Genomic DNA, 27,697 nt, shown 5'->3' with positions numbered 1-27,697 from the left:
CTGATTGGCGTGTGGGCCCCGCCCCGCGCGGCTCAGCGGCGGCAGCGGCGGCGGCAGCGGCAGAGCGCGAGCGTGGCGCGGCGGCGAGAGGAGCCGCGCGTGGCGCCGAGCTCGGGACTGCCCGGCGGGGCCGCCCGCACCGCCCCCGCCATGGCCGCGGCCCGACCGGGGGCTCCCGCCCCGCCGCCGCCGCTGCTGCTTCCCCTCCTGCTGCTTCTGCTGCTCCCCGGCGGCCGCCGCGCTCTGGAGGGTGAGTACCGGGCGGGCGTGCCCGCCCCGCTGCACCGGGGCCCGTGCGAACGCGCGCACAGACAGGCGCACGCACCCTCTGGGGTCTCCCCAGCGCACCGGGCCTCCCTCGGGTGCCGCTGCCGGCTCTGCTCGGCTCGTCGCGCCGCGGACTCCCGGCTGTCCCCGCAGGGAGCTCGTCGACACAGCGTGCCCCAGACCCGCTCCCAGCACTCGGCCGCCCTCAGTAGGTTTCAGAGTCAACGCCCCGTGGAACCGAGCCCGGTGCGGCCGAGGCGCGGCGGCCGCTGGCAAGGAGCGGCTCCTCTTTGGATACTCGGTTCACGTTCCGAGGGTTTTCGCCACAACTGAGAGGGCTGGAAAATTAATATTTCTTCCAGTGGAAGCTCGGGGCGTGCCAAAACTGCTGGAGCCGCCGGAGTGTCCGTGTGCCGTGTCCGGCTACATCCCTTCTCCGGCCAGGACTCGCCGCGCCCCGCTGCCTTAACCCCCGAGTCTCCGGCGTGGGATCGCTGGAACCAGTAGCCACGCGTGCCGCATCCCTTACCTTCCGCGGGCGGGGAGAGGGAGCAGGGAGGAGGGCAGGCCCCGCGCTCCGAGGGGGTGAGGGGCTAAGAGGGTTAATTGTGTCTCTCCGAATCCTGATCCGCGGGGCAGCGCCGTCGATTGAGCGACCAAAGCGGCTCCCGGCCCCGATGGGGCACCGGGGGATCTGGGGGCGAGTGAGGCGGGTCGCACCGGGATGGGGGCGGGAGGAGGAGGAATGGGCCCGGGCGGGTTTTTGTCTCGGCACAAAGTGTGCGCGGCTCCAGCCGGGGGCGGCGACGCTCCAGTGTCCGGTAACCGAACCCGCTGCCGGAGCAGCGGTAGGGCACTAGGGAGGGGAAAACTCCGAGCGGAGAGGAGCTGCCGGATGAAAACCGCTTGGGTTTTGTATGCTTGGTGGCAGTTTTGTGTTCGGGATTTTTTCGTCTCCCCGTAGTGCGGAGTTGGGGCTGCAGCACTGGGGGTAGCTGTGGGCAGGAGCTCGTCCCCGCGGCTGTTTGTCGGGGGCACTAATTTTCTTCAGCTTCGGGCTTTGTAGAAAGTTTGGGAGGTGGTTGTTGATCGTGTTTCTTTTCTCCTTCCTCAAGATTTTTTTTTTTTTCCTCTCCTTTAAAGGGTAAAAAAAAAAAAAAAAATAAAATTAATTTACTTTGTACAATGTAGGAAGCAGAGCATACTCCATAGGGCCTGCTGGGTCCGTGAGCTCCTGGCTGAGCGGGAGCCCCGCGGCAGGAGGGGAAGGGAGAAGCCGGCCTGTACCTAGCCCTCTCAGCATGGAGGCTCCCGAGCACATCCCTGGGGAGCCCTGCCTGCTGGAGGGGTGCAGGAGGATCAAGGTGCAAGTAGGGAGCCTGATGAGGCCCCTCACAGCCTGCTTCCCACCAGCAGTTTGGGAATCAGAGAAGGAAAGCTGGTGCAAGGGCTCCTAGCACTGGTGGGCATCGCTCAGGTACTGTCCCAACAGTCCCTGGGGAGATAGGGAACTCTGGCCTCTCTGCTGCATAGGGATGGAGCTGTGTGAGGAGTCAGTTGGAGAGAAAATAAACAGCTTATGCTGAGGAGTTGCTGGGTTTCCTCAGCTTCCCAAATGTGTGGAGGGGTTGGGGGCCAAACATGCCACCCAAGGAGGTCAGGGCCCAGCTGGGTGCCAGTTCCACAGGACTGCTACAGGGCTGGCTGGCTGGCTGCTGCCCAGCATTTTTGGGGCTGGCCCTGGGATTTTCTTGTTATTTCTTTCCACTTTGCTCTTGTCTGAGCTGGAGGGAAAGTTGCAGCTGGGCCGGGAGAGGTTTGCTCACATTGGGTTGAGCGAGCTCCTGCTCTTCTGCTGTGCTGGGTGTTTGTGGCCGCTCGCGACACTGCTTCCTGATGGGGACTGGTGCGTTCAAGCAGTTACTGTAAATCTGGCATGCATGTTGGTCAGATATTTTCATGCTGATCATAAATCTGGTGTGGCCATAAATCTGTGCACACGTCCTCCGGGCAACAACGGCAGCGAGCGGTCCCCAAACCCTGCCACCTTGCTGTCCCCTCTGAGGGGACAGCGGGCTGGGCTAGCGACTAGTGCCTGGTTGGGGGCTCTGGGGCTCGATGGCGCTGCCCATTCCCATTCCCGGGGGGGGGATGACAGGGAGTTGGGTTTCTTTACAAGGCCCCATGGGGGTGGAGGGGAAAAGCCATGCTCGGCAGCAGCTCAGTGAGGGCTTTGTGCTGCTGAGGAGAAAATGGTTTCTCTACAGATCCTGTAAGTGCGCTGGGTCTGTTTGAAGTCACAATGTGTTTTTCTTCTCCGGTTCAGCAGTCCTTGAGCCGGCTGCAGAAGGAATGCTCTTTCTGGGGGCAACAGCAGATCCTTTCTCTGGTGCAGGGGTCAGAGCTGAGGAGTTTGTCCCGTCAGGGCTCTGGGAACAGAGGCCTCATGGGGAGCAAACGTGGTGAAACGTGTGGGGAGAGTGCTGCATTCAGGGGCCTTGCTGACCGTTTGAGGGTAAAACCCTGGGCTTTAAAACACCCTGGCCCAAGCGAGCATGAACAGCCACAGGCTGACTCTCCCCATCAGGGGTGTTGGTGGGCTGGGACGTGGGACCTACAGAAGAGACGCTCTGCTGCTGTGCCCCAGTCCCAAGCAGCCTCCCTGGGCACAGGACTCTGTTTACAAAGTTGGTGTTTTCCTCATGCTCCCCCACGAACCTCTGCACAGAGGCATCACAACAGTGTGTGTAGCCCCAAGCTGACTCAGGCTCTGGTGAAATACCCAAATTCCCCCGCAGCAGGAGAATTTCTAGGGGTTTTTTTCCTACATCTTGGCTCTGCCCATTGGCAGCTCCCAGACCCCTGCCAGGCGTTACACAGGCTGACCACGCTCCTCTCGGCACCAGCAGACCCCTGCTTAATTGACCCCTGCACTGGAACTGCCAGGTATTTTCTTGGCAGAGAGATTTGCTTTCCGTTTAATTACTTTTCACTGAAATGGCATGTTTCTCGCCAGGATGAAGGGGGGAAGTTAGACCTGCTGTTTTATTGATGCTTGGGGTAGGGCTGTGAGGGAAAGCGAGCCTTTGGGCTCTGTGGTGCTCGCTGGATTCATTAAATATCCTGTTCCTCGCTAAAAGCTCCGTTTTAGGAAGCCCGCCCCATCCAGGCTCCCGAGGCAGGGAGGAGAAGGGCTTTCCTTTGTGTCAAACGGAGCATGCGGAGAGGGAAAACTTGCAGCACTGGGGTCCGTTTGCAGCCCTGCTTTTCTTCCCAGCACACAGCTCAGCCAGCAAGGCTGTGGCTATGGGGCCGTGCCGGCCTGGCCCTCATAATTGGGAATAGCGGCCTCTGGTTTTTGAGGAATGAACCGAAACTCCTTGTTTTGTTGTGATGACTTACTGTGAGAGATATTTGGGGAAACCAGTTTGTTGCATTTTCTTTCCGTGAGCCGTTTGCTGCTGCCACTGGAGCAAGGGAGCTTGGCGTTTAATTAAAACAGCCCGAGCAATCTGAATCACAGACTTGCATGTTTTTAAAATTGTAGCTGTTCCTGTTGTGCTGAGTCAAACTGGTTTGTCGGGATTAAGCGTCTCTGCCTGGGAGCCACGCTGGGGGAAGGGTACTGGGGCGGCCCCGGGGTCGGGATCCCCATTCCTGGCTGGCGGAGGTGGCAGGGTGGGTTCCAGCCTTTCCCCAGGGAGCCTCCTGGGAAAAGGGGACTGTCCTCCAGGGGCTGTGGTGGATCTGGTGGTTGCCATCTCCCCAGGCTTCCCCAGGGTGGAAGCCTTAACGAGTTGGCATTGCTTCTGGAGCAGGCACATTCCCAAGCAAAGCATTTGAGGGTCAGTGGGGATGGGGTAGTCCCTCTGTGAAGCCCCTTTCAAGACGCCAGGCACAGCCTTGCACCCCAGGGATGGGCTGCCATCTTGAAGTCCAGGCAGCCTCTTGCAGTGATGCTCCCACTCAGCTGGGATGGTCCCATTGGAATGCTTGTTTGCCTCTTTTGGTTTTGTTTTTTGTTTGCTTAGTGGCTTTTGGGTTTTTTGTGTGTTGTTTTTTTTGTGTGTTCTTTTTTTTGGTTGTGTGTTGTTTTGTTTTGTTTTGTTTTTTTTTTGTATTGTTGCTCCAAAACCAGTCCTGTGCTCTGGCTGGGGCGGGGCTGGTGGCAAGGCATGGCCGTCCCCTCACGTGTCTGAGCCCCATGTAAACTCCATGGGGAGCACAACAGGAGCCATTTTGTAGTGCCGGTGAGCAGAGGGCCAGACCTGGTGCTCAGCAAGTCCTTGTCCTCCTGCACTTGAGCTTCGGCATTGCCTGCTCTTGGCATGGCCATTGAGGCCTTCTGGGGCTGTGCTTGGGAACTGGGCTGCATCCCCTTCCTGTAGGGCTTTCATTTCCAGAGGGGCTGCAGCCATCCAGTCATGTCTGCTCTCCTCTCGGTACAGCCAAGCCTCTGCTCACCGAGGCAGGAGGGAGCGAGCCCAGAGCTGGCTTTGCATGGCCGCCCCTCTGAGGAGGACAGGGAGCCATCTTGGGAAGAGGCAGGACTGAGAGCCGGCCCCATGGCTGCTCTCCCTGTGTGTGCCAGCGCGTGCCGGCTGGGGGTTCTGGGCTGGGAGGACTGAAAGGGATTGCTTGGGGGGGGTCTTTTTTATTTTATTTTTGCCTGTTGCTAAGCTCTGCTTGCTGGGGCCTGGCGATTCTCACGCATGTGGCAGGAGCTGTTGACAAACACCTGTTTCCCAGCCCCCTCCCCAGGAATTCCCTGGGGGGCCCGCAGGAGCAGCAATACCAGAGAGGGGGCAGAACACACAGCAGGGATGCCCCCTCCCTGGGTCCTTTGCCCTTTCCAAGGGAGTTCCCCCCAGGACTTTCCTCACCAGCAGCAGCTGCAGAGGGATTTGGGCCTCCTTGTTCCTCTTCGAGGTGTGGCCATGGTGCAGGGCTACCGAAACCTGTCCCTGTCCCAGGGAGAGGACACCCACACACACCGCGACCAGTCCTGCTTGTCCCTGGGGTGCTGAGCCGCCGTCCCGGCGAGGGCTGGGGCACGGGAGGGACCCCGCAGGGAGGGGGGTGCTCGGCAGGCGCGCACGCACACGCGGCATGCGATCCAAGGCCTTTTTTTATTAATGAGAAAAATGTGCAGGGCTTGAACGATCGCCAGGAACAGATTTATTCTAGTTCCCCAGAAATTAAACTGAAATGAAGGAGCGAGTCAGCCCGGCCCGGCACCCCCTCCTGACTCTGTGCTTGTTTTAACTCTGGAAGAATCTGAGTTTGGGGGTGGGGGAGGCAGGGAAGGGAGGGGGGATATTTGGGTTTAAGCAGTTCCAGATGGGCTCGGTGCTCGAGGAGAGCCGAGGAAGCAAGAGGAGAGCAATGTGAAGATTTGGGTAACTGCCCCAGGCAGGAGAGAGGAGGGAGTCTTGGCAGAAACTCCCGCTCTGCTCTGTCGGGATGGGATGGAGCTTGGCAGCCGAGCCGCCCTGTCTGTGGGGCAAACCTTTGGATGTGCAGCAAGTAACCTTTTTGGGGGAAGGGGTGGGTTGTTGGTTGGGTGTTGGGTATTTTTTTTAATATCATTACTCCCTCGCTGGGCTCTTTCCAGAAGTACAACCTGGAAAAAAATGGAGCTCGAGGGGGAAGAAGGGCTTTTGGATCTCAGCCTGCTGTAAACGCTTGCCCTGTGGAGACAGGCCTGCAGCATCAGCCACGTTCCCTTCCTTCCCCCAGGGACTTTGGGGCTCTCCATCCACCTGTGACAGCCCAGCTTGGGTTGGTGGCCCTATGGGAACATCTGTCCCATGAAGCCACAGCCACAGGGCAATGGGGCTGCAGCAGGAGGTGGCGGCAGTATCTCTGTCATAGCAGGACCTGGAAGCAAAGGTGGCTTTGCAGGCTGATTTGCTGCCTACATCCTGGTCGATGGCATTTGTGGCTCAAACAGGTCTGGTGTCTCCTGATCAGATGAGTTATTTCTGTGGCAATGTAGGGTGGCTGCATGGCCATTCCTGCCAGAGACATTGACCTATAAATCTGCCCTGCTTGCTGGCCCACAAAACTCCTGCCTGCCCAGCGTGACTGGTCATGTCCCACAGAAGCCCATGGCAGGGAGTTGCGGCAGGCAGCCCCTTCTCCTGGGCCAGGCAAGGGACATGCCTATCCTAAGTGGGCAGTGGCAGTGGCAGTGTGTCTGGCAGTAGGCAGGGCTGAGGGAGGGGCTTTCCCTGGGGTTTGTCCATTGTCTTTGCCCTCAGCCCAGCAGAGCAAAAGCTGGTTCTCCCTCTGGGCCAGCTCGAGCAGCAAGCACTGGGGTGCATCCACCACATGGGCAGGGATGGCAGCTCTTCCCCTGCCGAGCTGACCCTGGTGTGGCACACCGGGCTCTGACATCCAAAATCCCTGGGGTATTAATAGAACAGTAATTGCAGTGCAGGGCTGGACTCGGGCAGCTGGCTCGTGTCCTCTCCCAGCATCAATACGGGTTTTCTGCGGGAGTGGGACCTGGCAGGGCTCGGGCAGCGGGCTGCACGTGTCCTTGGCGTGCAATTGCAGAGCAGGAGCCTGCTGTCCTGTAAAAACCCCAGGCTCCAAGTACCGTGCTTTGGAGGGAGGTGTAGCGTGGGTGCCAGCGGGCGCTGGAGCCTGGCTTGGTACACCCCTGCGTGCCGACTGTCAGAAATCTGCCCTCCCTGGCTTGACCCAGTGCGTGACCAGGAGGAAGCAAACGCCTGTCCCTCCCTGCATCCCGGGTGCTGCCACTTGATCTGCTTTTTGCAGAGCTGGCACCTGTCCTCTCTCACATGCTTCAGTCTGTCTTGCGGCCATCAGGAAACAGCTCCTGGTGAGGAGCACGCGTCCGGAAAACCCTCTTCAGCCAGTTAGCAGCCGGCAAGTGGGCAACAGGGCAGGGCTGGAGTGTTCCCATCCCCCTTCTGTCCTGTATGCTAGGCAATTCCTGGTCATTCAGAAGCTTGATCTTCCCATCCAGAAGGGCACTGTGTTGGGATGTGGGACTGTGAGGGAGATGCATCCAGCTGATGGCTTGGAGTCACAGGGCCATCTCCCTGTGTGAGGTAGTTATACCCAGGTGTAGGTGTGGGATTGGGAAATGGACAATGCTCATTGGAGCATCCTTGGAATTGGCATCACAGGCTCTGTTATGAGTTTACCATGATGCCAATGAGGCTGGGACCAACAGTGGTGCTGGGACCTGCCACACTGCCCATCCTTGGCCAGGCTCGCCAGGGCAGGGACTGCCTGCCCTTGTGTGTGCATGTGTGGTGCATACAAAGGGTCCTTAATCTCAGTTGGGGCCTCTGGGCCCTGCCATAATGCAGAAATAATGAGTCTATTATTAAGTGCCCACAATACTTCTTCACTCTGGTGGCTCGCCTCCAGCAGCAGGCAGAACCTGCCCCGCTTGAAGTGGATGTGTCATCATTTGCCTCAGCAAATCCGATCCCCTTTGATGATGGGCCAAACGCCCTTGGCACGAAGGGCCACAGCTGTGATACAGGCCCTTTTTTTTTTCCCTTTTCTTCCCTTCCTCTCTTCCCTTTGTTCCCAGTTCACTGGTAAGTTGTCAGCTCACCCGGGACTTGAGGCAAAGCACACATTGGTGTGCATGGGCTGTCCAAGCTCCCAGGTTCCCTGGAGTCAGATGGGTGGGGGGCCAGCTTCCATGGTGGCACCCATCTTCAGTGCTGGGGAGCAGCGGGTGCTCTGCTTGCTGTAAGGACGTGTTCCCAGCGTGGGTGGTGATAGGGAGCACGCCAGCCCTTCCCTTGGGCTGAACCCAACCAGCCTGACAGCTGGGGAGAGCAAGGGTGGGACCCTGCATGGCCCCCCAGCCTTGTGCTGGACACCAGGGTGTGCAGGAGGGTCCGGGGGAGAGCCAGGATTACCCAGGGGATGCAGCATGCCAGCAGTGCTGCCAGCCCCGTCCCTGCAGAGGGAGCTGCAGACAGCAGCTGCTGACACCTCTGCCAGGCTCGCAAAACCCCATGCCTGGCTCCTCTGCCACAGTACACACAGCCCACCCTGGGTGCTGCCAGCCCCGCCGGCAAGCTGCCTGCCGCAGTCTTCCTCACTGCTCTCCTGGTTCCTTCAGCAAGAGCCTCCCCACAGTGCAGCTCAGGCATGAGGGGCTGCCAAGTGCCAAAACCTCCGAAGCTGCCATCTGCAGGGCGCTTCATCCATGGAGTATGTGCTCTGCCTTGGGCTGAGCAGACAAGAGTGCTTTCCCTTTGTGAGTCCCCTGGCCTCAGATTGTGGCCATCCCCTGGCTGGGAAGGAGACACCCATAGGGTTTAGGTGGGGTCAGAGAGGGAAGGACCCTCCCAGAGGAGGAGGTGGAGGGATCGGGATGGGCGGCACACTCCAGAAAACCCATAGTGGGGTCTCCCAGACCTGATGTGTGTGCAGGGCACTCTGTGGCTCAGCTTTTGTGTATTCAAAATGCTTGTCAGCGGGAAAAGTGCAACCTCAGGTTCTCTCCCACAGGCAGTTCTTTGTTCCCAGATAAAGGACCTTACACCAAAGGTCCTTTGTGCTGCTGCTCAGAATGGTGCTGGGATTAATTGTACCAATAGGTGCTTGAATGGGAAAGTGCGCAAGGCCACTTGCTCCTGCCGTAATTATCTCCAAAACCAAGGAAGAAATTTAAAATGTGCAGGGAGATGCCCCTTTTGGTGGCTTTTTGACTAGCAGGCAGTCACAGAGACCGAAAGTACATCCCTAAACAAGCTGCCTTTCCTTCTAGAAGAGCATGGACATGGAGGCGAGGGAGAGAGGTGTCTGGCACCATCACGAGCAGCCACTGTGGTGGAAGGCAAGCCATGTCCTGAGGCAAATCATTCATCCATTGATGCAGGAGCCCGGCATGGGGTGCGTGGCCCAGCCTGGCCCAACCATACATCCAGGCCAGGCCACTTGCCCCACACTGGTCTCTTGCAGACATGGTGCCGTGGTGTACATGGCTTCCAGAGAGCACGGGCACGTTGCAGAACAGGTTCCTCTGTTTGCAGTGAGGCTGCGTGGGCGTCTTTACTAACTTTCCTCCCTTGCCTTCTTCCAGGATGCTCTTGACTTGTGCGAACTGCCTTCTCATCAGGGCAAGGAACTGGCATCCTACCTTGCCAGCACATCCTGATAAAAGCCAGTGGTCCCCATGTTCAAAGGCAAGAGCGTTCAAATCAGAGCCGGTTGGTGAATATGATTGAGTCTTCCCTAGCAGCTTCATCTTGAAAGAATTTTGATTCCCCCCCCTTCTTTTCTGGCTCAGCTATCGCTGCTGCGCACGTCTGCCGCTCAGCAGCGCGAGACGGGCTCTCTGGGCCTCTTACGGGGGGAGTTCAAACGTTTTCGCTGGCCTCGGACCATGCATGCTGCATTCCTGAGCCCCTGCGCGGGGAGGAAGAGGTCCCTGGCTCCAGATGGGTCCTCGCCAGGGCTTCAATCACCCAGTGAACTGCTGGGGACTCTGCAGAGGTGATGGGAGGGCTTCTGGCAGGGGACCTCTGTTCTTTGCAGCTCAGGGTGTGTCTGGGAGGAGATTTTTGCAGGGCAGAGAGACAGCCAAACCAGTGCTTACAGCACTGTCTGAGGAGTGAGGCACTTCCCTTGCCTTGGGATCCCATTCTGCCTTGAAAATCCTGCTTTTATGTGGAGTTGACCATGGCCTTCTGCACTTGTTGGAGCATAGTGAGGCATGCCTTGCCTTTGTCTAACTGAAGGTAAGGAGAGGACAGCTCACTGCTGCTGCAGACAAGTGATAAGGCAAGCCTCCGGGTGACTTCCCCAAGCTTACAAAATTGGGAGCCAATTTCCCATTGACTAATGGGACCAGGCTCTTGCTGTGGTGTGCAGGATTGAGGTGGCTTTGACTCACTGCTCAGCCAGCCCTGACACTGGTCATGTTCCTCTGAAACATTAGCTGAGCCAGGAAAGCAATGGTGCCACCTCCAACCTCACTTCTGGCACAATGTGCCAGCAGGAGAGAACAGCTAGCTACCCCTGAAACCCAGTGCTCACCCATCTCCTCATCCTGGGACACCTGCACATGCCCTTTCCAGTGGGCCACCACTTGGTGTTTGCTGGAGAAAGGGCACAGTTGTGCCAGGCCACCACAAGATCTCTGCAGCAGATTTAAGGGCAGAGAGCAGCTGCTGCATCTCGGCTGGGCTCAATGTGCTGCCACCAGCCCCTGGCCCGCGCAGTGCAGCAGCCTGTCCACTTCACAGGCTGTGAGGGGCTGGGATCTCAACTGATCCCACCTGGCCCCGCTCGCTCCCGAGGCGGCAGGAAACCCCCTCTGTGCTCAGCCCATTTCCTTTAGTTGAGCTGCTCAGTGATTTTATTATTTCCCCTCCCTGCTCTCTCAGTGCAGTTTATGTGGCTCTTGCGCCAGCGGCCAGCTTGGCTCTGTCAGGTTTTTTTCCCTCATCTGTTGGTCAGATGGCAGATGCTGCCAAATTAGGATGCAGGCAGCGAGCCTCCTGTCCGAGCTGCGTCTCTCTCCGGGGCCTGCACTCATGGGGAAGGGCAGTGCTGAGGGGGACAGCTGCCCACATACCCCACCCTGGGGCATAGCCAAGGGCAAGGGCTGCCTGCATGGAGGCTGCTGTCATGCAGGACAGCTCCGGCACATCCTGGGCCAGTTTGGGCAGCAAAGCTTCTGCTCCTGGAGCAGAGATGCCCTCATGGTCAGGTCTGGCTGCAGGGTCCCTGTGCTGCCCCACTTGCTGGCACACCCTGCTGCCCAGGTCACTGTCTCCTCAGCCTAACTGACCACCGCGGTTGCTCATCTGCACCAGCCCCATCCCTGAGCACACTGGGCACCCCTTCCTGCTCCTGCAGAAACACCCACCCGGCTGTCTGCCCTGGGAGTGGGGCGCTTGGTTGGCCAGACCCAAGCAGGGTCTCCATGCCGGGAATTGGCAGCCCAGCACGCTGTCAGCGTCGAGCACAGGCTTGGCTCTGCTCCGCCGCCAGCACGGCATGCCTGGGCCCTGCACGGCACCGCTGTGCCCTTATTAGGGCAGCCGGCACCCAGGCCCTTCCCTCGGAGAGGTGCGGGCAGCCCTGCTCCTCATCCCGCTCCCCCATGGCCTGACACCAGTTGCCTGCCCTGCGAGCGGCCATGGTACAGGGGTCTGGGGAGCACAACAGCATCTCAGGGATGTCTTGTGGCTGTGCAGGGACACTCTGACCCTTGGTGGTCAGTAGCTGATGCCATGGGGATGGGAAGAGGAGGGGAGAGGGATGATGGCAGTTTGTTGCATCCTCTGGGCACATGGTGCCTGGGGGACTGGGCAGAGGCACCCAGTCCCAACCTACACCCCACCCCTCCTTGTGTCCTCATCTCAAGTCCTCCTTCATTACTGCTGGCCAGAGAACTCCTTCCTTGTCTCTCTTTGTTTTTGCCAGATGCCCCTTTGTGTTTTTGAGAAACTGCCCAGTAACCGCCTCTGCACTCCTCCTGTTTTCAAACTCATGTCAGTTTGTCCTTCCTACTGTGGATGCTGCCTCTCCAACCTGCTCCTGGCATCCAGGCTGAGGAGCTGGCACCGTGAAGGGCTTTCCTCATTTTGCTCCTGAGGCTGTGTCCACTGCCAGTGCCACCTGTTGGGACAGCTTTTGTGTTTGCCTCCTGCCCAGGCTGTTTGTGCGAAACAGGCTGACCGGCTGGACTGGGATCCTGGCAAACAGTGAGGTGGGTTGGAGAGGCCACATGTCCCCAGATGTGCTTGTTTATCTGTGCCACCATAGCACTCGTGGTCCATGGCCTCTCTGTGGGTGATGCCTCAGGAGGCACTGGCAGGTCTCACCAGGGTGGGACGTAGGAGGAAGGTGTTTACCTCCAGCCAGGCTTCGTACAGAACCCTGCAACGTGAATATTTCCTTCCTCCTCCATGCTTACTCCCTGTCTGGGTCAGCCTGTGGTTTTCCTGGGGTGGAAGGAAAGAAGCTGACATTGCCTCTTGCTTCTAGGGCTGAGCCATGATGCCTGGCACAGCTGAGCTGCTCTGGCATGTCCTGTGCCCCCAGCAATTGAGAGCGAGTGGGTCCCAGCCTGCTGCCAGCTCTGGGAGCTTCAAGAGCTGTGGCTCCATCCCTGCATCTCAGGGCTGGGTGAGCTGGGGGATGGATGGACGGATGGACGGACAGACAGACAGCCCTTGGGGAACTGTGTGGGGTCTGAGATGGGGCCATGCCTGCAGTCAGGCAGGGGGTTGCCCACAGAAGGGAGACATTTTGGACCTATTACTGGGCCCTGCTCGGGCACTGGAGTCCATCTGAGCACACTGGAGTCTTCAGGGGGCTGTTGTCCATCTCCGGCATTTGCAGCCTCCTTGCCCTGAAATCCTCCTTGGGCAGAAGAGGAGGTGGAAGACCCTAAGGGTGCCTGTTCCACTCCAAACATCCTGTGGAGCCATCCCCAGAGCAGGAGCCACAGAGCCAGCAGCCCATGGAGGGGCCATTGGCACCGAACCCAGAACACATCGTTGTTCCTTGTCCTTGCATTTCACTCCCAGTTTTTGTGCACGGTGCTTGTGCGGAGCCGCGCGGCTCTGCCCGGGATTAGCGACAGCTGCCTGCAATTGCAGCTCTTCCCAGACAAGCGTCTCGCTCCCCCAAGGCTGGGGCTGGGGCTGTTTGGGGAATGCTGCCGGGGTGGTTTGTCTTGTAGTCTGCTCCAGGAATGTTGGCCAGACGGTCAAATTCTTCTCCCCTCTTGTAAAATGAGTGATGTGGGGCGTCTCTGGGAGAGCAGCCTGCCAGTCCCTCCTCCTCTGGATAAACCTGCCTGGCCCGCACCGCCCTGTCATGGGAATGGGCCCTTTCAACCCCAGCCACAGTAAATAAGCGCCCTGCCAAAGCAGAGGGGGAGGGTGTGGATGAGGGGTGCCCATTCTACCTCCTCTGGCAGCCCCCTGCACTGGCTGGGAAGCATGGCTGGCCATGCTAGTGGCTGCCTGTCCACATCCCCCCCTCGCCACCTGGCTGGCTCCCTGTCCTGCTGCTTCCCTGCTCCTGCACAGCTCTCTGGAGACTACTCGCTCTTCCTGTTCTCTTGACAGGAGAAGAGAAATCTGGAGTATGTCTGCGCCGCTCCCCCCTCCTCCCACCACATCTCACCCCCCAAGTTGCTGTTTTCTGCAGAAATGTCAGCCTCAGCTCTCCTCCCTGACTCCTCTAATCTTGGCTTTCATCTCCAATTACTTTTTTCTCTCTTTCCTCTCTCTCCAGAGACCCTGATGGACACGAAGTGGGTGACCTCTGAGTTGGCATGGACAACTCATCCAGAGACAGGGGTAAGTCTGGAGCCAGTCTTGGTCCTCACCTCCAAAGGGTATGGCTGGCCCCAGCCCCACAGGAATCAGGGCTGCTTGCCAGCACCTTCACAGAGCTGGCTGCCTCTTTCCCCTTCCTTCCAGTGCTTATTCTCTCACCATGTGAAACCATCTCCTCCCAACTCCAGGCTGGCAAAGCAGGAGTGCCATTGTCCCTTGCCTGGTTTGCTCTTAGTCACCTTGATGACCAGGAGGGTTGGGACGGGTGGAGGTGCAGCTGCTGCTCTTCCCTGTTGACAGTTGCCTTGTCCCCCCCCACCCCGTACTGTTCAATGTGTCAGTGGCACTGATCTCCCCAGCTGGGGGTCTAATCCTCTCCCCTCTCACTTACAGTGGGAAGAAGTCAGCGGTTATGATGAGGCCATGAACCCCATCCGCACATACCAGGTGTGCAATGTGCGGGAGGCCAACCAGAACAACTGGCTTCGCACCAAGTTCATCCACCGCCAGGATGTCCAGCGCGTCTATGTGGAGCTGAAGTTCACCGTGCGGGACTGCAACAGCATCCCTAACATCCCTGGCTCCTGCAAAGAGACCTTTAACCTCTTTTATTACGAGTCGGATACAGATTCTGCCTCTGCAAACAGCCCTTTCTGGATGGAGAACCCCTATATCAAAGTGGATACAATTGCCCCAGATGAGAGTTTCTCCAAGCTGGAGTCTGGCCGTGTGAACACCAAGGTGCGCAGCTTTGGCCCTCTCTCCAAGAATGGCTTTTACCTGGCCTTCCAGGACCTGGGAGCCTGCATGTCCCTCATCTCTGTCCGGGCTTTCTACAAGAAATGCTCCAACACCATTGCTGGCTTTGCTGTCTTTCCGGAGACTTTAACAGGGGCTGAGCCCACTTCTCTGGTCATTGCACCAGGCACCTGCATCCCCAACGCGGTAGAGGTGTCTGTACCCTTGAAGCTCTACTGCAACGGTGATGGCGAGTGGATGGTACCCGTAGGAGCGTGTACATGTGCTGCTGGATATGAGCCGACCATGAAGGATACCCAGTGCCAAGGTACGCGTGTGGCCGAGTGACCTCGGTGGACCCGTTGGTGCGGAGGAGGTGGTGGTTTTGTATTGAGCTCTGTCTGGTTTTGGAGGAATAGGAGCTAGGCAGGCTCCCTGAGGAGGGAGTAGGGTGGTATGTCAGTGGACTGGTCTGCAGTTTGACCTAGCATCTAGAAGCTGTAAAGCCATTGGTGGTCCAGGCTGCACAGTGCCTGCTGTGACACACTGGTTAGCATCCAGTGCTGTCCTCTGTGGGATACACCTCCTCACCAGGAGCCATGGCTCAAGGCATGGTCCTCAGCAGGGATCCAGCAAGCTCAAGCCTCTGAGCGTTACCAGAACCTCCCTCTTGGCCCTGCTGTTATGTCCAGCATCTCCCCCTCCCTCTCCTGCAGTGTTCAGGGGTGGTGCAAGCGGTTGTTTCTGGCAAGTGTGATTTCATGCTGCTTGTGCGGAGGAACTCGGGAACCCTGGTGGGGAGAGGGGCCCCACTGTGCTAGCAGCAGGAGAAGCCATGGGGATGAATGCGGATGCAGGCTCCCTCTGCCAAAACGGGGGGCTTGCAGCAGGAAGGGTGGTGAGCAGCACGAAGGCAGAGGGGGAAAGAGCATCCTGCATGTGGAGATATTGGAGATGGACAGTTGCCCAGGCAGGCAGGATGGCCCTGTGTGGGTCCTGCAGCTGCTGTGCTGTCCCATGATGGCCCTGGTGCTGCTCTTACGTTGCATGTTGGTAAGGAAAAATCTGCCTGGATGGATGTAGCCTTTTCTTTTAAGTGATTTTGTCCTTGAGAGCTGTTTGTGGCATACAGGAGCCTGCCCTAGGCTGGTTGGGGTTTAGAGCAGTAAGGTCGCTGTTCCCCTTGGCGGGAGGCATCATGCAGGGAGCAGGACACCGGCTGGGCCCCCAGCACTAGATGCCTCCTGCTTGCTGATGATGGGATGCTTGGCGCCAGCCCTTCGCTCTTGGCAGGAACTGTGTGATTTGGGATGGCCTGTGACATGGGGCCTGGGCTAGGCTGGCCGCTCTGCTGGCTTTGGCAGCAGCGTAGCTGTCAGCCGTGCCGCTGGTGGAGGAGAGCTCAGCCTCGGCAGCGCAGCAGCTCTGCCAGGGGACAAGAGCCTCCAGCACTGTTGGTGCCAGCACAGTCCAACTGTGGGGGCAAGTTGCTTGTGGCCTGACCCCTGTGTCAGTCTGTGAGCAGCTGATCTGTCTCTTGGGAAAGATGGACACGGGTGCCAGGCATCTGTTGCTGGGCAAGGAGCCCATGCTTATAAGTGTTCGTTGGGGTTTAGGCTCCTGGGGAGCTGGTTTCCTTCTTTCTTGGGCTTGGTCTTAGATGGTATGGGTTGTTTGCTCTTTCCCAGTGAGGTTTGGGCACAAAGGGACACCATTTCCAGCCAACGACCAGGCTGTGCTGAGCTGGGGCAGAACCGAGAGCTCTTCAGGGTATCACTGCAGCTCAGGATGAGGTTCCTGCTCAAGCACCCATGCAGCAGCTCTCCCAGCACCTTTCATTTCTCCCCCACAAGCCCCAGCTTCTTTCCCAGCACACAGAGAAGCCACACAGAGCCGTGGGCACACCTCCACCCAGCAGCCTCCCTTCTGCCTGGGCAGAAGCAGCAATGTCCTCACGTTTCTCTGGGAAAGTTGCACTCCACTTGTAGCATCAGATTTTCCGCCATATGATCATGTGTTTTAAGTGGAAACAGCTGAAAGAGGGCTGGGAGAAGACGGAGCCACAGCTCCCTTTTCTGCTCTCAGCTGTATGTTCCCATACCCTGTTTTGGCAGCCCAGCACTGCTTGGGAAGGCTCTCTGCCCCCCGGCATGGGGAGAGGTGTGGATGCAGCCCCGGAGAGCTGGGGTTTCAGCACTCATGCTCCAGGGAGCTGCCGAGGCTTCACCACACAGACAAGGAGCACTCCGGAGTGCCAGATGGCATTTTAATAAATAACAATACCCAGTTACTGCTTAGATGGGATAAGCCCTGTTGTAAATCTCTCCCTTTCCCCAGACTTTCAGTGGCCTTTGAAGATCTCCTCCTCTTCTTTATCTCCATCCAGAGCCAGGATTAGACCTCGCATTCAGACCTGTTACAATGCAGTTTGTATCCCGGTCCCTCGGGAGCCGAGGGTTCATCCCGCCAGGCTGAAGGCAGTTTCTTTGGCATGCTTTGTAATGCGATACGCCAAGCTGGTATCTGGCGCTCTGGTCCTGAGTTGCCACAGCATTGATTTGGCATCTCATTCTCAGACTCATTATCTTTATTTAATTAGCACACGGCCCTTCTGGGGGTTGTGCTGCTTCCCACACACTCCCCGCCACGCAGAGCTGCAGAGGCAGCTCTTGCAGGATGAAGAGGAGGTGTTGGTAGGGGAGGGGGACAAAGGCTTCTTCCCACATGGCAGGGATGCACTGCCTTCTCCCCCTGAACCCCAGGGTTCAGCCTTTCCCCTGGCCCTCTCCTTTTGTTCTGCCAGCACCCAAACCATGTGGGGGAATTGGTGCCAGGCTCTCCCCACATTGCACAGGCAGGCAATGGGAGTTTCCTCCAAGCAGTGGGGGGCTCCCAGCACAGGGCAACTCCATCTTCAGAAATGCTCCTAGAAATTTCCCTGCAATGGCTTTGCCAGGGTTTGCACCCCTTGTGATGTTGGCTTCACTCAAAGACAAAGGTGGGGGGGTGGGCTGACCTCTGTGGCAGGGCTGGCAGTGAGCCCCCTCCTCACTTGGTCCTCTGTGCCCCTGGGGGGGAAGCTGAAGAGGGGTCACGGTGCCTCCTGAGCCTGTGCTCTGCTTGGGAGGAGGCTGGTGCTGTGTGGTGCAGTTGATGGACACCAAAATCATAAAAGCTCCTGGGGAGACTGCAGTGTGATGCTGCTCTCCTCCAGCCCATTTCTTAGATTTTTTTGGTGTCCCTTTGTCAATGGCACACTGTGTATTTGGGCATAGTCATTAAGTGATAGCAGGTCAGGCTAGGGCCAAAATATGAATTTTGGCGAAAATTAATTTCCCTTGCAATCAGTGACTAATGGAATCATCATCCCGAATTAAAAAAAAAAAAAAAAAAAAAAAAGAAGAAAAGAAAAAAGAATTTAAAAATGCCAAGCAAGCATTGTACTTGCCAACTGTTTGCAGCTTTGCATTGCAACACAGGCTTGCTGCATGAAACCCAGGAAGTGAAACTGCTGCTATTAATTGCTCGGGCTTCCAGATCAAAGGCAGCTCAGCAACGCAGGCAGGGGGAGAGCTGCTGGTTTACAGACAGGCAGCTCCACAATGGTTTACTTGTAACACGGTCAAGGAAATCTGCCCTTGCCGTCCTGCCTGTGACCTGCTGTGGCTCGAGAGGCAGCTTTGCATATTGAATTTTTTTTTCCCTTTTAGGAAAAAAAAATAAATTGTTTTCCCGCCTGTTTTTTGGATGCCACTGTTCAGACCCTCCGGGGCTTTTGCCCTTCTCTGCCCATCAAATTTACTCCATTCACTTTAGGACTGGGGTAGTGAGAAATACTTCCACCCAACAGGTGATTTAAAACAAAAAAACAAAAAAACAACAACAATAAAACACGAGGCACCAAGTGCCTTTTAAGAGACATAAAGAGAGTTACTGCCTCGGCTGTAGCCAGACTGTTGCTTCCAAGGCTCTAATCCATCGGCAACTGCTTACGAAAGCGGGAAGGGAGCGAGCCATGCAGGTTCATAAAGCACAGATCATTCCAGGCAAACTCGATTGCTCCCTTTAAAGAAATTACAGGGTTGTTGGACAAAGGGATGTGATCAGTTTAATTTATCTAGGCTCAAACAAGGCGTTCTGCTTCAGTCCTACGTGGAGGGAAATAGCTGGAAGGATGTTGTCTTGGCTGGAGTAGCATCATGTGGATGGGAAAGCAGCTGAGACCTGAAACAGGGTAGTTTAGGGCTGGTGTTTCCCGATGTGCCATGGGCTATCCCTCCCTTTCCCAAGAAAGGGAACCCCGAAAGTTTTGGGGTTGCACACGGGGTTGGTTGCTGCTTGCCCGCATCCCATGCAGCAATGGAGGCTGCCTGCGGGATGAGTCACTCTCTTGGCTGCTGCCAGGAGGGTTTCATTTTGGTGTTTTTTTCAGCTCTCTCCCTTGGACTTTATTCACCAGGGTGGGGATTGTATTTGGGAAGAGCGCTCTTCTCTTCCCCCAGCCCTGTGCTGCAGTTCTGTGAGGCAGGATCAAGTCCCAGGGGTGGATGATAAAAATCCCAGAGGGACTGCCAGAAGCAGCCGGATGGGTGGCAGTGGGTGCTGGTGCCATGCTGAGTGTGTGATGCCCCATAGAGAGTGCGGGGGAAGTTTTGCAGCAGCCCCAGGTCTCCCCCTCCCTCCCACACCCCACATAAATCCCCTCCACATCCAGTCCACTCTGTCAGGCCAGGCTGCATCTCCCTCCCATCAAACCAGCAGCTCCTCCTTAGAGCAGAGAGCTCCGCTTCGGTTCCCTGACCCGTTATCCTGTGGCTGTCAGTGACTGTCATGTTCTCCCCAGAGGTGACAGTAGCCTAGCACCAAGAGATGTGATCTGTGTGTGGAGGTTCAGGGCTGTTTTTGTTTTTTTTTTTTAAGACACTTCAGGAAAAGTGCTTATGCAAACCTCTCAGTGAGGAGAGGGGAGCCCAGCTCCCTGGCTCCAGCTGGATGGAATCACATTCCCGCTCTGAAGCTCCCGGGCTTGCTCCCTGGCGTGCTGGCCAAGACAGTGGTTGTTGTACAGGCAGTTTCTTGCAGAGAAGAGATGACACAGCGGCTTATCCACCAGGGACCTGGGATCAGCTTTCAGCTCAGTTACAGCCTTCCAATGTGGTGGCTGAGAGCTGTCACACTGCCACCGAGGTCTTTATGCTCTGATTTATTAGGTTGAGTTGGAAACTTAAACACTGGAGTGCATCTGGGCCTCAGTCCCTCTACCACTCTTCCCCAGCATAACAGGGCTGGGACATGGCTCATTCCTTTCCTGCCAGGGTGATGTGAGGGTGTGGAGAGATCACCCCCATCCCTTGAGCCAGTGCTGGGCACTCCTATGGGATGGCAGCTGCCCATGGACAGCTCTGCCTGGCCCTTCCTCCCATGTCCAGGAGTGCAGGAGGTCACTCTCCCTTCTGTGCCTGTAACCCTATGGGCCCCATCTGGCACTGAGCCTGCAGGAGGCCAAGTGCCATCATCATCCCTTCTGTCCCCAGCTGCTGTGCCACACTTGGGGTGTCCACTTCATGTGAGCACAGGGTGCTCCAGCTATGCCCTGCCCCCCCCAATAAGCCTGTTATTACAGGGGGCTCTTTCCCTGATGGATTTGGGCTCCTGTCCATAGCCCAAGCATGTTTGGCAGCTTTCTGAGCCCAGAGCATTCCTGTCCAGGAGGTTTCAGTCATCCCTCATTCCTCAGCAATCTGGTTCCTTCTATGTGAATCTGCATCCACCCAGTTTGAGCCGCCCGGGACTCTGGTTGGGATGGGTCTGCCTGTGCTGAGACTGCTCCACTACCTCTGGCATCTGCTGTCCACATAGTGGCATTTTATGGTACTGATGGTGGCCTGGGTTGGGGGGACAGGAGGGGTTTCCGTGGCTCACAGTGGAGCAGGTCTGCACACTCCCTTGCCCTCCAGCCTGCACAGCTGGGTTGGGCTAGGCTCTCATTTCTAAAGGGAAGGCCCACAGGCTGGGCGAGTGTATGTCAAGGAGCTGGAGTGAGTTGAGCCATGTGGTGGATCCTGTTTTGACCAGAGAAGAGTTTCTTTGCCAGAAGGCTCCTGCCCTGTGAGCAGGAAGCTACCCACCTGGGCAGGGGGGCTGGAGAGGGCACAGCCTGTGGGTCACCCCCTCCTCCCACGATGGGACCGGTCAGGTGTCCCCCTGCACAGCAGCACCATGATGGAGTATGGCTGCTCTCCTGGGGCTGCTCCCACCCAGTTCCTGGGCAAACCTGTCACATGCCACCAGGTCAGTCCCTACGGTGATCCACTCTGTGCAGGTCCCCATGGGGACCAGCCTGGCAGCATGTGACTCAGCAGTGCTCCACACCCCACACGCGGGACTGAAACCGCCAGAAAACTTCTATTGAGGGTGTCAGGAGATGCCTCATAGCAGGAAACTTCCTCTTGCCACAGCCTGGTGAAGCACTGGGAAACTCCTTCTGTTTACCAGGTGGTTTGTGGCAAGCACTGGGTGGGAGGAACGGGGCTGCAGGGAGTATTGTGCACCCTCAGGGGCTGCCCTAATCTCAGCAGAGCAAGGAAGATGTGCCTTCCTCAAGGGCCATTGGTGCTAATTCCACCCCAGCCATGGCAAACGGGATGATGCCAAAGCAGAGCTGGCACTGGCAAATCCCTCCCCACTTCATTCTCCTGTGAGCACAGAGAACAGGACCCTCTTCCATGGGGCAGCACTGTAATAAATTAGGCTATTTTGAGGTGTGGTTTGGGTTCCTGAGGCTGCTCTGCTCAAGTGCCATTAATCCTTTCACATGCCCCTCATTACAAGTAAACACCCCTGGTGCCTGGCCTCCAGATCCCAGGATTTGTGTCTCCATGAAGGACCCTGATCGGAAGTGGGGGTAGGAGGTGGCAGCGATGCCAAAGCAGCTCTTCAGCCAAGGACCTGCAGGAATGTTTTCATCTTACTCAGTGTTCCACTTGAGCCGGCCTCTGGAGGTGCCACTACCCCCAGGCTGAGAAGTGGCTGAGGCAGAGGGTTTGGGGCTGAGTGGCTCTATTTTGGGTGGTGGAGGCCTCTCGCAGGGGCTGCTGTGGGGCAGGGCTGAGGGATACTTTCCTTCCCAGCCATATTTCTCCAGAAAATGGCTCTGGGCAGAGCTGTGTGCCAAGGGCACCATGTCCCTGGGCATGGTGACAGCAGTGGAAAGGCTTGTGGGTAGCCTGTGCTCCATGAGCCGCTGATGGGAGATTTGGCAGGGCAATGAGGAAGGGTCTGCCAGCCTTGGGGGGCAATGGTGGATGTTTCCTGGGTGCACTTTGTAACTCAGGTCTGTTTTCCCTTCTTCCAGCATGTGGCCCAGGAACCTTCAAATCTAAGCAAGGGGAAGGTCCCTGCTCTCCATGCCCACCCAACAGCCGGACCACCTCTGGAGCAGCAACAGTCTGCACGTGTCGGAATGGCTTTTTCCGGGCAGACATGGACCCCGCAGACAGCGCCTGCACCAGTGAGTCCTGCCCTGGGCAAGGAGGGGAGGTGTGGGGACAGTGGGGGTGTTTGACCAGGATGGGGGGGGGGAGTGTGCTGTCCCCACACTGGAGGTGAGCCGGGCATGGGGACACACCCCTGATCCCTGCTTTCCCCCCACAGGTGTCCCCTCCGCCCCCCGCAGCGTCATCTCCAACGTGAATGAGACATCGCTGGTGCTGGAGTGGAGCGAGCCGCAGGACACGGGTGGGCGGGACGACCTGCTCTACAATGTCATCTGCAAGAAGTGCAGCGTGGAGCGGCGCCTGTGCACCCGCTGCGACGACAACGTGGAGTTTGTGCCGCGCCAGCTTGGCCTCACTGAGCGCCGCATCTACATCAGCAACCTGATGGCCCACACCCAGTACACCTTTGAGATCCAGGCCGTGAATGGCATCTCCAACAAGAGCCCCTACCCTCCCCATTTCGCCTCTGTCAACATCACCACCAACCAGGCAGGTCAGTGGAGCTCTGGAGAGCAGGGGCTGGTTCTCCACAGTGGAGTGGAACAGGGATTTCTTGCTGACAGCCTTGGAGCTGCAGTCCTTTGTGCTGCCACATTACTGGCTCTCCATGCCTGCACCTAATCCCCTGGGTAAATTCTCGTCTCTGTTAAATGCATGTCTCTGGAGGAGATGAGAGCAGAACATGTGCAAGTGGAGAAGGGCAGGGTTGGCAGATGCTCCAGAGAGCTCTGAGTCTCCTAGACCTACCCCAGAGATGTTGTGCCTGTTGCAAAGGGAGGAGGAAGGAAATGAGATTTCTCCCCTGTGGGCCTAAGAAGGTTCAGCACCAGCCCAAACCTTCACAGCCAGCTGAGTGCTCTGCCATTCCCTCCTTCCTCCCACTCTGGCCCTGCTCCAGCGTGCTGGTAATCTCCAGCTGCTGTGCTCTGATCTGATTTCACGGGTCTCATTGATGGGGTGGAGCATGGAGCTCCTGATGAGTGGAGGAAGGGAGGGAGCCCTGGTTTGGGCTGCCAGAGCCCTTTCCCGGACCAGTTTGCAGCTAGGCATGGGGCAAAGTGTTCCTCAGGGATATTTTCCTTATCACCTTGGCTGCAAGATGGTGAGATCACACCTCCTTACAGAGATTTGTAGGATACCAGGCTCAAATCTTTTCCTTCCCTTTCCACTGGGATTATCCAAGCAGGTCCCAAGCAGAGAGTCCCCCAGGCCAACACAGGATGTTGGAGGGGGGAGCCTGGCAAAGATGGCTCATCCCTCTCCTGCCTTCTTTCTCAGCCCCATCTGCCGTACCTACAATGCACCTGCATAGCAGCACTGGGAACAGCATGACGCTGTCATGGACTCCCCCAGAGAGACCGAACGGCATCATTCTCGACTACGAGATCAAGTACTCAGAGAAGGTAAAGCAGGAGGCAGAGCAGCCTTTCCCTTTCTGTCAAAGAGGGTCCCTGCAGAGAGAGTGCTGTGGAGATGGAGAGGCAGGAAAGGGGTTATTGCTTCAGAAGTGACACCCACATGTCTCCCCTGCAGCAAGGCCAGAGCGATGGCATCACCAACACAGTCACCAGTCAGAAGAACTCGGTGCGGCTGGATGGGCTGAAGGCCAATGCTCGGTACACGGTGCAGGTCCGGGCACGCACGGTGGCAGGGTATGGCCGCTACAGCCTCCCCACAGAGTTTCAGACCACTGCGGAGGGTGGTAGGTATCAGGACTGGGCAGCCTCAATCCCCCAGCCTTCCTGTGCATGCTCCTTCCCCAGCCTGACTTTGATTCCTGCCTCTCCCTCCATCAGGTTCTGCCAGCAAGACTTTCCAGGAGCTGCCTCTGATCGTGGGTTCGGCCACTGCGGGGCTGCTGTTCGTCATCGTTGTTGTGATCATCGCTATCGTCTGCTTCAGGTACTGGCTTTGCAGGGAAGGAGGGGCTCAGGGGTTGGGGGTTGCTCATGTCTGCCCCACAGTTTTCCCCCTTGCCGAGCTCTGCCAGCTCCAGTCTGAGAGCAAAGGACTGGACCTGTGGCACATAGGTACCAGGGCACAGGTCCTGTGGGAGGATTGCATCTCTGCTTCCCCAGCACGATCTGGGGCTCTGCCCAGGCTCCTGCCATCCTCCCTCAGCACAACTAGGCCATCTTCTCCCATCGCACCTCGGGCAGAGGGATGGCTCTGCACACAGGCTGCTGGAGGGGAAGTTCTCTGGCACAGACTTGTCTGGGATTTGGAAGCTGGCAGTGAATGTCTTTGCCCCATCAGGAAAGGGATGGTTACTGAACACCTCCTCTCGTCTCCTTTGGGCAGGAAGCAACGCAACAACACGGACCCTGAGTACACAGAGAAGCTGCAGCAATATGGTGAGTGCAAGAGCCCAGCAGCTGGGCTCTGCCTGCCCTCTCCCACCCTCTGCCCCTTTGCTAGGCTTCGAAGGGGCAGCCTTTTGTAGCTAAGGACCAACAGGGATGAGCTGACCACTGGCTGAGCTGGCTCAGCATCTGTCACTCGTGTTGCATGCGTCCCAGTGACAACTCCTCTGCCCTTGCAGTCACCCCTGGAATGAAGGTTTACATTGACCCCTTCACCTATGAGGACCCCAACGAAGCCGTCCGGGAATTTGCCAAAGAGATTGACATCTCGTGCGTCAAAATAGAGGAGGTCATTGGAGCAGGTAAGTCCTGGAGATGAGCACACACAGCTGCTGTTACCACTGTCCCTCACCCTGCTATGTGTCTCACCATGACACCCCCCTTTTGCTCTTCCCCTACAGGGGAGTTTGGTGAGGTGTGCCGTGGGCGCCTGAAGCTGCCTGGCCGCCGTGAGATCTTTGTGGCCATCAAGACACTGAAGGTGGGCTACACGGAGAGGCAGCGGCGTGACTTCCTGAGTGAGGCCAGCATCATGGGCCAGTTTGACCACCCTAACATCATCCACCTGGAGGGTGTGGTGACCAAGAGCCGCCCTGTCATGATCATCACAGAGTTCATGGAGAACTGTGCACTTGACTCCTTCCTTCGGGTGAGAATCCACCCCATCCTGCCCTGGAGTGGGCGCTGCAGCGCATGTGGGACAACAGCTCTGGGCTCTCTTTTTCCATTGCATTGTTATGCTGGCATCCACTGGGCTAAGCTGTGTATGGACATCGTGGGGTGGGGAAAGAGGGGTAGGTCTAGGAAGGACAAAGGTAAGTCTAGGTAGCATGTTGGGATTCTTCCCCATTCCATTTGGGGTGTTGCAAACCCCTCTGATCTCTTCTCTGGCAGCTGAACGATGGGCAGTTCACAGTCATCCAGCTGGTGGGAATGCTGCGAGGCATCGCCGCCGGCATGAAGTACCTTTCCGAGATGAACTACGTGCACAGGGATCTGGCTGCCCGCAACATCCTGGTTAACAGCAACCTGGTCTGCAAAGTGTCTGACTTCGGGCTCTCTCGCTTTCTGGAAGATGACCCAGCTGACCCCACCTACACCAGCTCCCTGGTATGTGACTGTCAGGGGAGATCCACCAATCCAGAGGTTAGGGGAGACCCCCTCAGGTATATGCTAAATACTGGAGCTGTGTATCCCTGCAGGGGGGCAAGATCCCGATCAGATGGACAGCTCCTGAGGCCATCGCCTACCGCAAGTTCACTTCAGCCAGCGATGTGTGGAGCTACGGCATCGTCATGTGGGAAGTGATGTCCTACGGGGAGCGACCCTACTGGGACATGTCCAACCAGGACGTAAGTGCTCCCTGGTGAGCTGGGAAGTTGTGAGCACCCATGGGGGCTTGGGGGGGCTCACAGCCTGCCTCTCTGCATGTCTCTTTGAAGGTGATAAATGCTGTGGAGCAGGATTACCGCCTGCCACCCCCCATGGACTGCCCCACAGCACTGCACCAGCTGATGCTGGACTGCTGGGTGCGGGACCGCAACCTACGGCCCAAGTTTGCACAGATTGTCAACACGCTCGACAAGCTCATCCGCAACGCTGCCAGCCTCAAAGTCATCGCCAGTGTCCAGTCTGGGTCAGTGGCATTGTCCTCTCCATCCAGGACTCCCCTCAAGCCCAGGGAATGCTGGGGTAGTTGGGACAGGAGATGTTGGGAGGGCAGGGATAAGAAATCTTCCCCGCTTTCAGTTACACCTCTTTGTCCCCTGTGACCTGTGGATCTCTTGCCCTTTAGTATCTCCCAGCCCCTTCTGGACCGCACTGTCCCTGATTACACCACCTTCACCACTGTGGGAGACTGGCTGGATGCCATCAAAATGGGACGGTACAAGGAGAACTTTGTCAACGCTGGCTTTGCCTCCTTCGACCTGGTGGCGCAGATGACTGCAGAGTAAGTCCCTGTGGGCAGAGGAGGGAGAGGGCTGAGGATGGGGCATTGGCACATTGTCCCTTGTCCCTCATCCCTCCGGCAGCCAGCTCCTCCTGCCTGAGCATGTGGAGAGCTGAGTCGCACATGGGGTTTTCCCAAGTGGGTGGAAGTCTGGGATTCAGCATCCAGTCCCCTGTTAGAGGGACACTGGAGCTTGTCAAAGGGCTGTAATGAAGATAGGTCCCTTGAGAGCAGGCAGGTGTGGCAGTACTGGTATTGCTGCTGGCAGGGGGCTGAGCCTTCATCTTCTCCTTGCAGAGACCTGCTGAGGATAGGGGTGACGCTAGCAGGGCACCAGAAGAAGATCCTGAGCAGCATTCAGGACATGAGGCTGCAGATGAACCAGACACTCCCGGTGCAGGTTTGACCGGAGGGGACTCTGCATTGGAACGGACCGAGGGAACCTGCCAACCAGGTTCAGTTTGCGGTGCAGCCCAGATTCCCGTTTCCCCTTCACATGGCGCTACTCTGCCTCGGACAGTCGCCTGGGACGGGACGGGACGGGACAGGCCACCCTTCCCTGGATCGGAGGCATTTGTGCCGAGAGGGAGCCCAGCTTTTCGTCCTGTGTCCTGGAGCGGTGAGGCAGCAACACATCTTCATATTGAAGATGGATTATGGGACAGAGATGGCATATCCTGCTTCCCACCATGTCTCGGTGCTCATCGGTTTGAAGAGTTGTTCTGCTTCTTGGATTTCTTTTCCACCCCATTTTCCCCCCAAGTCTTCACTTCCCATCCCTCCCCGAGGCCACAGACTGTTGACCCGTCCATTGAGTCCGTCAGACGTGTCCGAAGCCTTCCCTAACTCTGGTCCCCGTGTGGAAGCAGCCAGGCAGGCTGAGCTGGTGACAGGGCCGGGGCCGTCAGCCCCAGACAATCACTCCTCTCCTCCAGCCCTAGCAGACCCTTTGCCTGAGGTTCTGCACTGGAACATGTCCAAAGGGAAGGCTTCACTCCCTTTCTTGGCTTTGCACGCCAGAACCCAAACCCCGTGAGATTTACTATGCAGGGAGTTAGGAAAAAAAAAGAAAATAGGAAAAAAAAAAAAGAAGAGATATATTAATAAAAGTAAGAGGGAGCAGAAAGGGGAGGGAGGGGGACCAGGTGCCCGGCTCCACATCTCTTACCCTCTTGGTTCTCCTGGCCAGCTCTGGACTGCAGAGCCAGGCCGTCAGCACGTTTGCACAGGGACCCTCCGCCCCCGGACCGATGGCAGCCACGCTCCCCCCGAGGGGCTGGAGAACAGGGCTGGGGCGGGGGCTGCGCCGGGGGCCGAGGCCTCCCCAGTCTCCTCTTTTATGCAGAAGGAGCGGGTGCTGCTGGCATGGCTGCCCCGTTCCTGACACACGCTGTGATTGCTGCCAAAAGACTCACTCACCTTTCCCCGAGGATTCCCTCCCTGCAGCCCGGCTCCTCCAAGCTGAGGAGGCTCCCAGGGTGCCTGAGTGTGCGTGAGTGTGTGCATGCGTGCGTGGGTGTGTGCTGGCCGGCAGGACTGTGTGAGGCAATGGGCAGAATAAAGGCAATAAGAATTTTA

The 27,697-nt window shown here is 57.3% G+C and overlaps 1 protein-coding gene across 2 annotated transcripts; it reads left to right on the top strand.

The window, feature by feature from the left end:
- Positions 1-27,697, top strand: EPHB3 (EPH receptor B3). 2 transcript variants are annotated; one of them, XM_071752542.1, is made up of 16 exons: positions 1-250; positions 13,528-13,592; positions 13,965-14,637; positions 21,664-21,819; positions 21,963-22,298; positions 23,084-23,208; positions 23,339-23,507; positions 23,602-23,707; positions 24,107-24,159; positions 24,348-24,470; positions 24,570-24,817; positions 25,063-25,278; positions 25,371-25,520; positions 25,611-25,804; positions 25,964-26,119; positions 26,417-27,697. In XM_071752542.1, the coding sequence occupies exons 1-16, from the start codon at positions 151-153 to the stop codon at positions 26,523-26,525; spliced, it is 2,979 nt and encodes a 992-aa protein (XP_071608643.1). In that variant the 5' UTR covers positions 1-150; the 3' UTR covers positions 26,526-27,697. The 2 variants fall into 2 exon arrangements, with proteins under 2 accessions (XP_071608643.1, XP_071608642.1); XM_071752541.1 differs by having other exon boundaries at positions 44-250; positions 24,062-24,159.

The sequence above is a fragment of the Heliangelus exortis genome, chromosome 9, assembly GCF_036169615.1.
Source record: "Heliangelus exortis chromosome 9, bHelExo1.hap1, whole genome shotgun sequence".
Taxonomy (NCBI): domain Eukaryota; kingdom Metazoa; phylum Chordata; class Aves; order Apodiformes; family Trochilidae; genus Heliangelus; species Heliangelus exortis.
The sequence above is the reverse complement of the archived record's forward strand: the minus strand, read 5'-3'. Positions and strand labels throughout refer to the sequence as shown.

Coding starts and splice junctions, on each gene's coding strand:
- EPHB3 (XM_071752541.1), top strand. CDS start 151: ATGGCCGCGGCCCGACCGGGGGCTCCCGCCCCGCCGCCGCCGCTGCTG. Junction 22,299..23,083: donor CATCACCACCAACCAGGCAG/GTCAGTGGAGCT, acceptor CTTCTTTCTCAG/CCCCATCTGCCGTACCTACA. Junction 23,209..23,338: donor AGATCAAGTACTCAGAGAAG/GTAAAGCAGGAG, acceptor TCTCCCCTGCAG/CAAGGCCAGAGCGATGGCAT.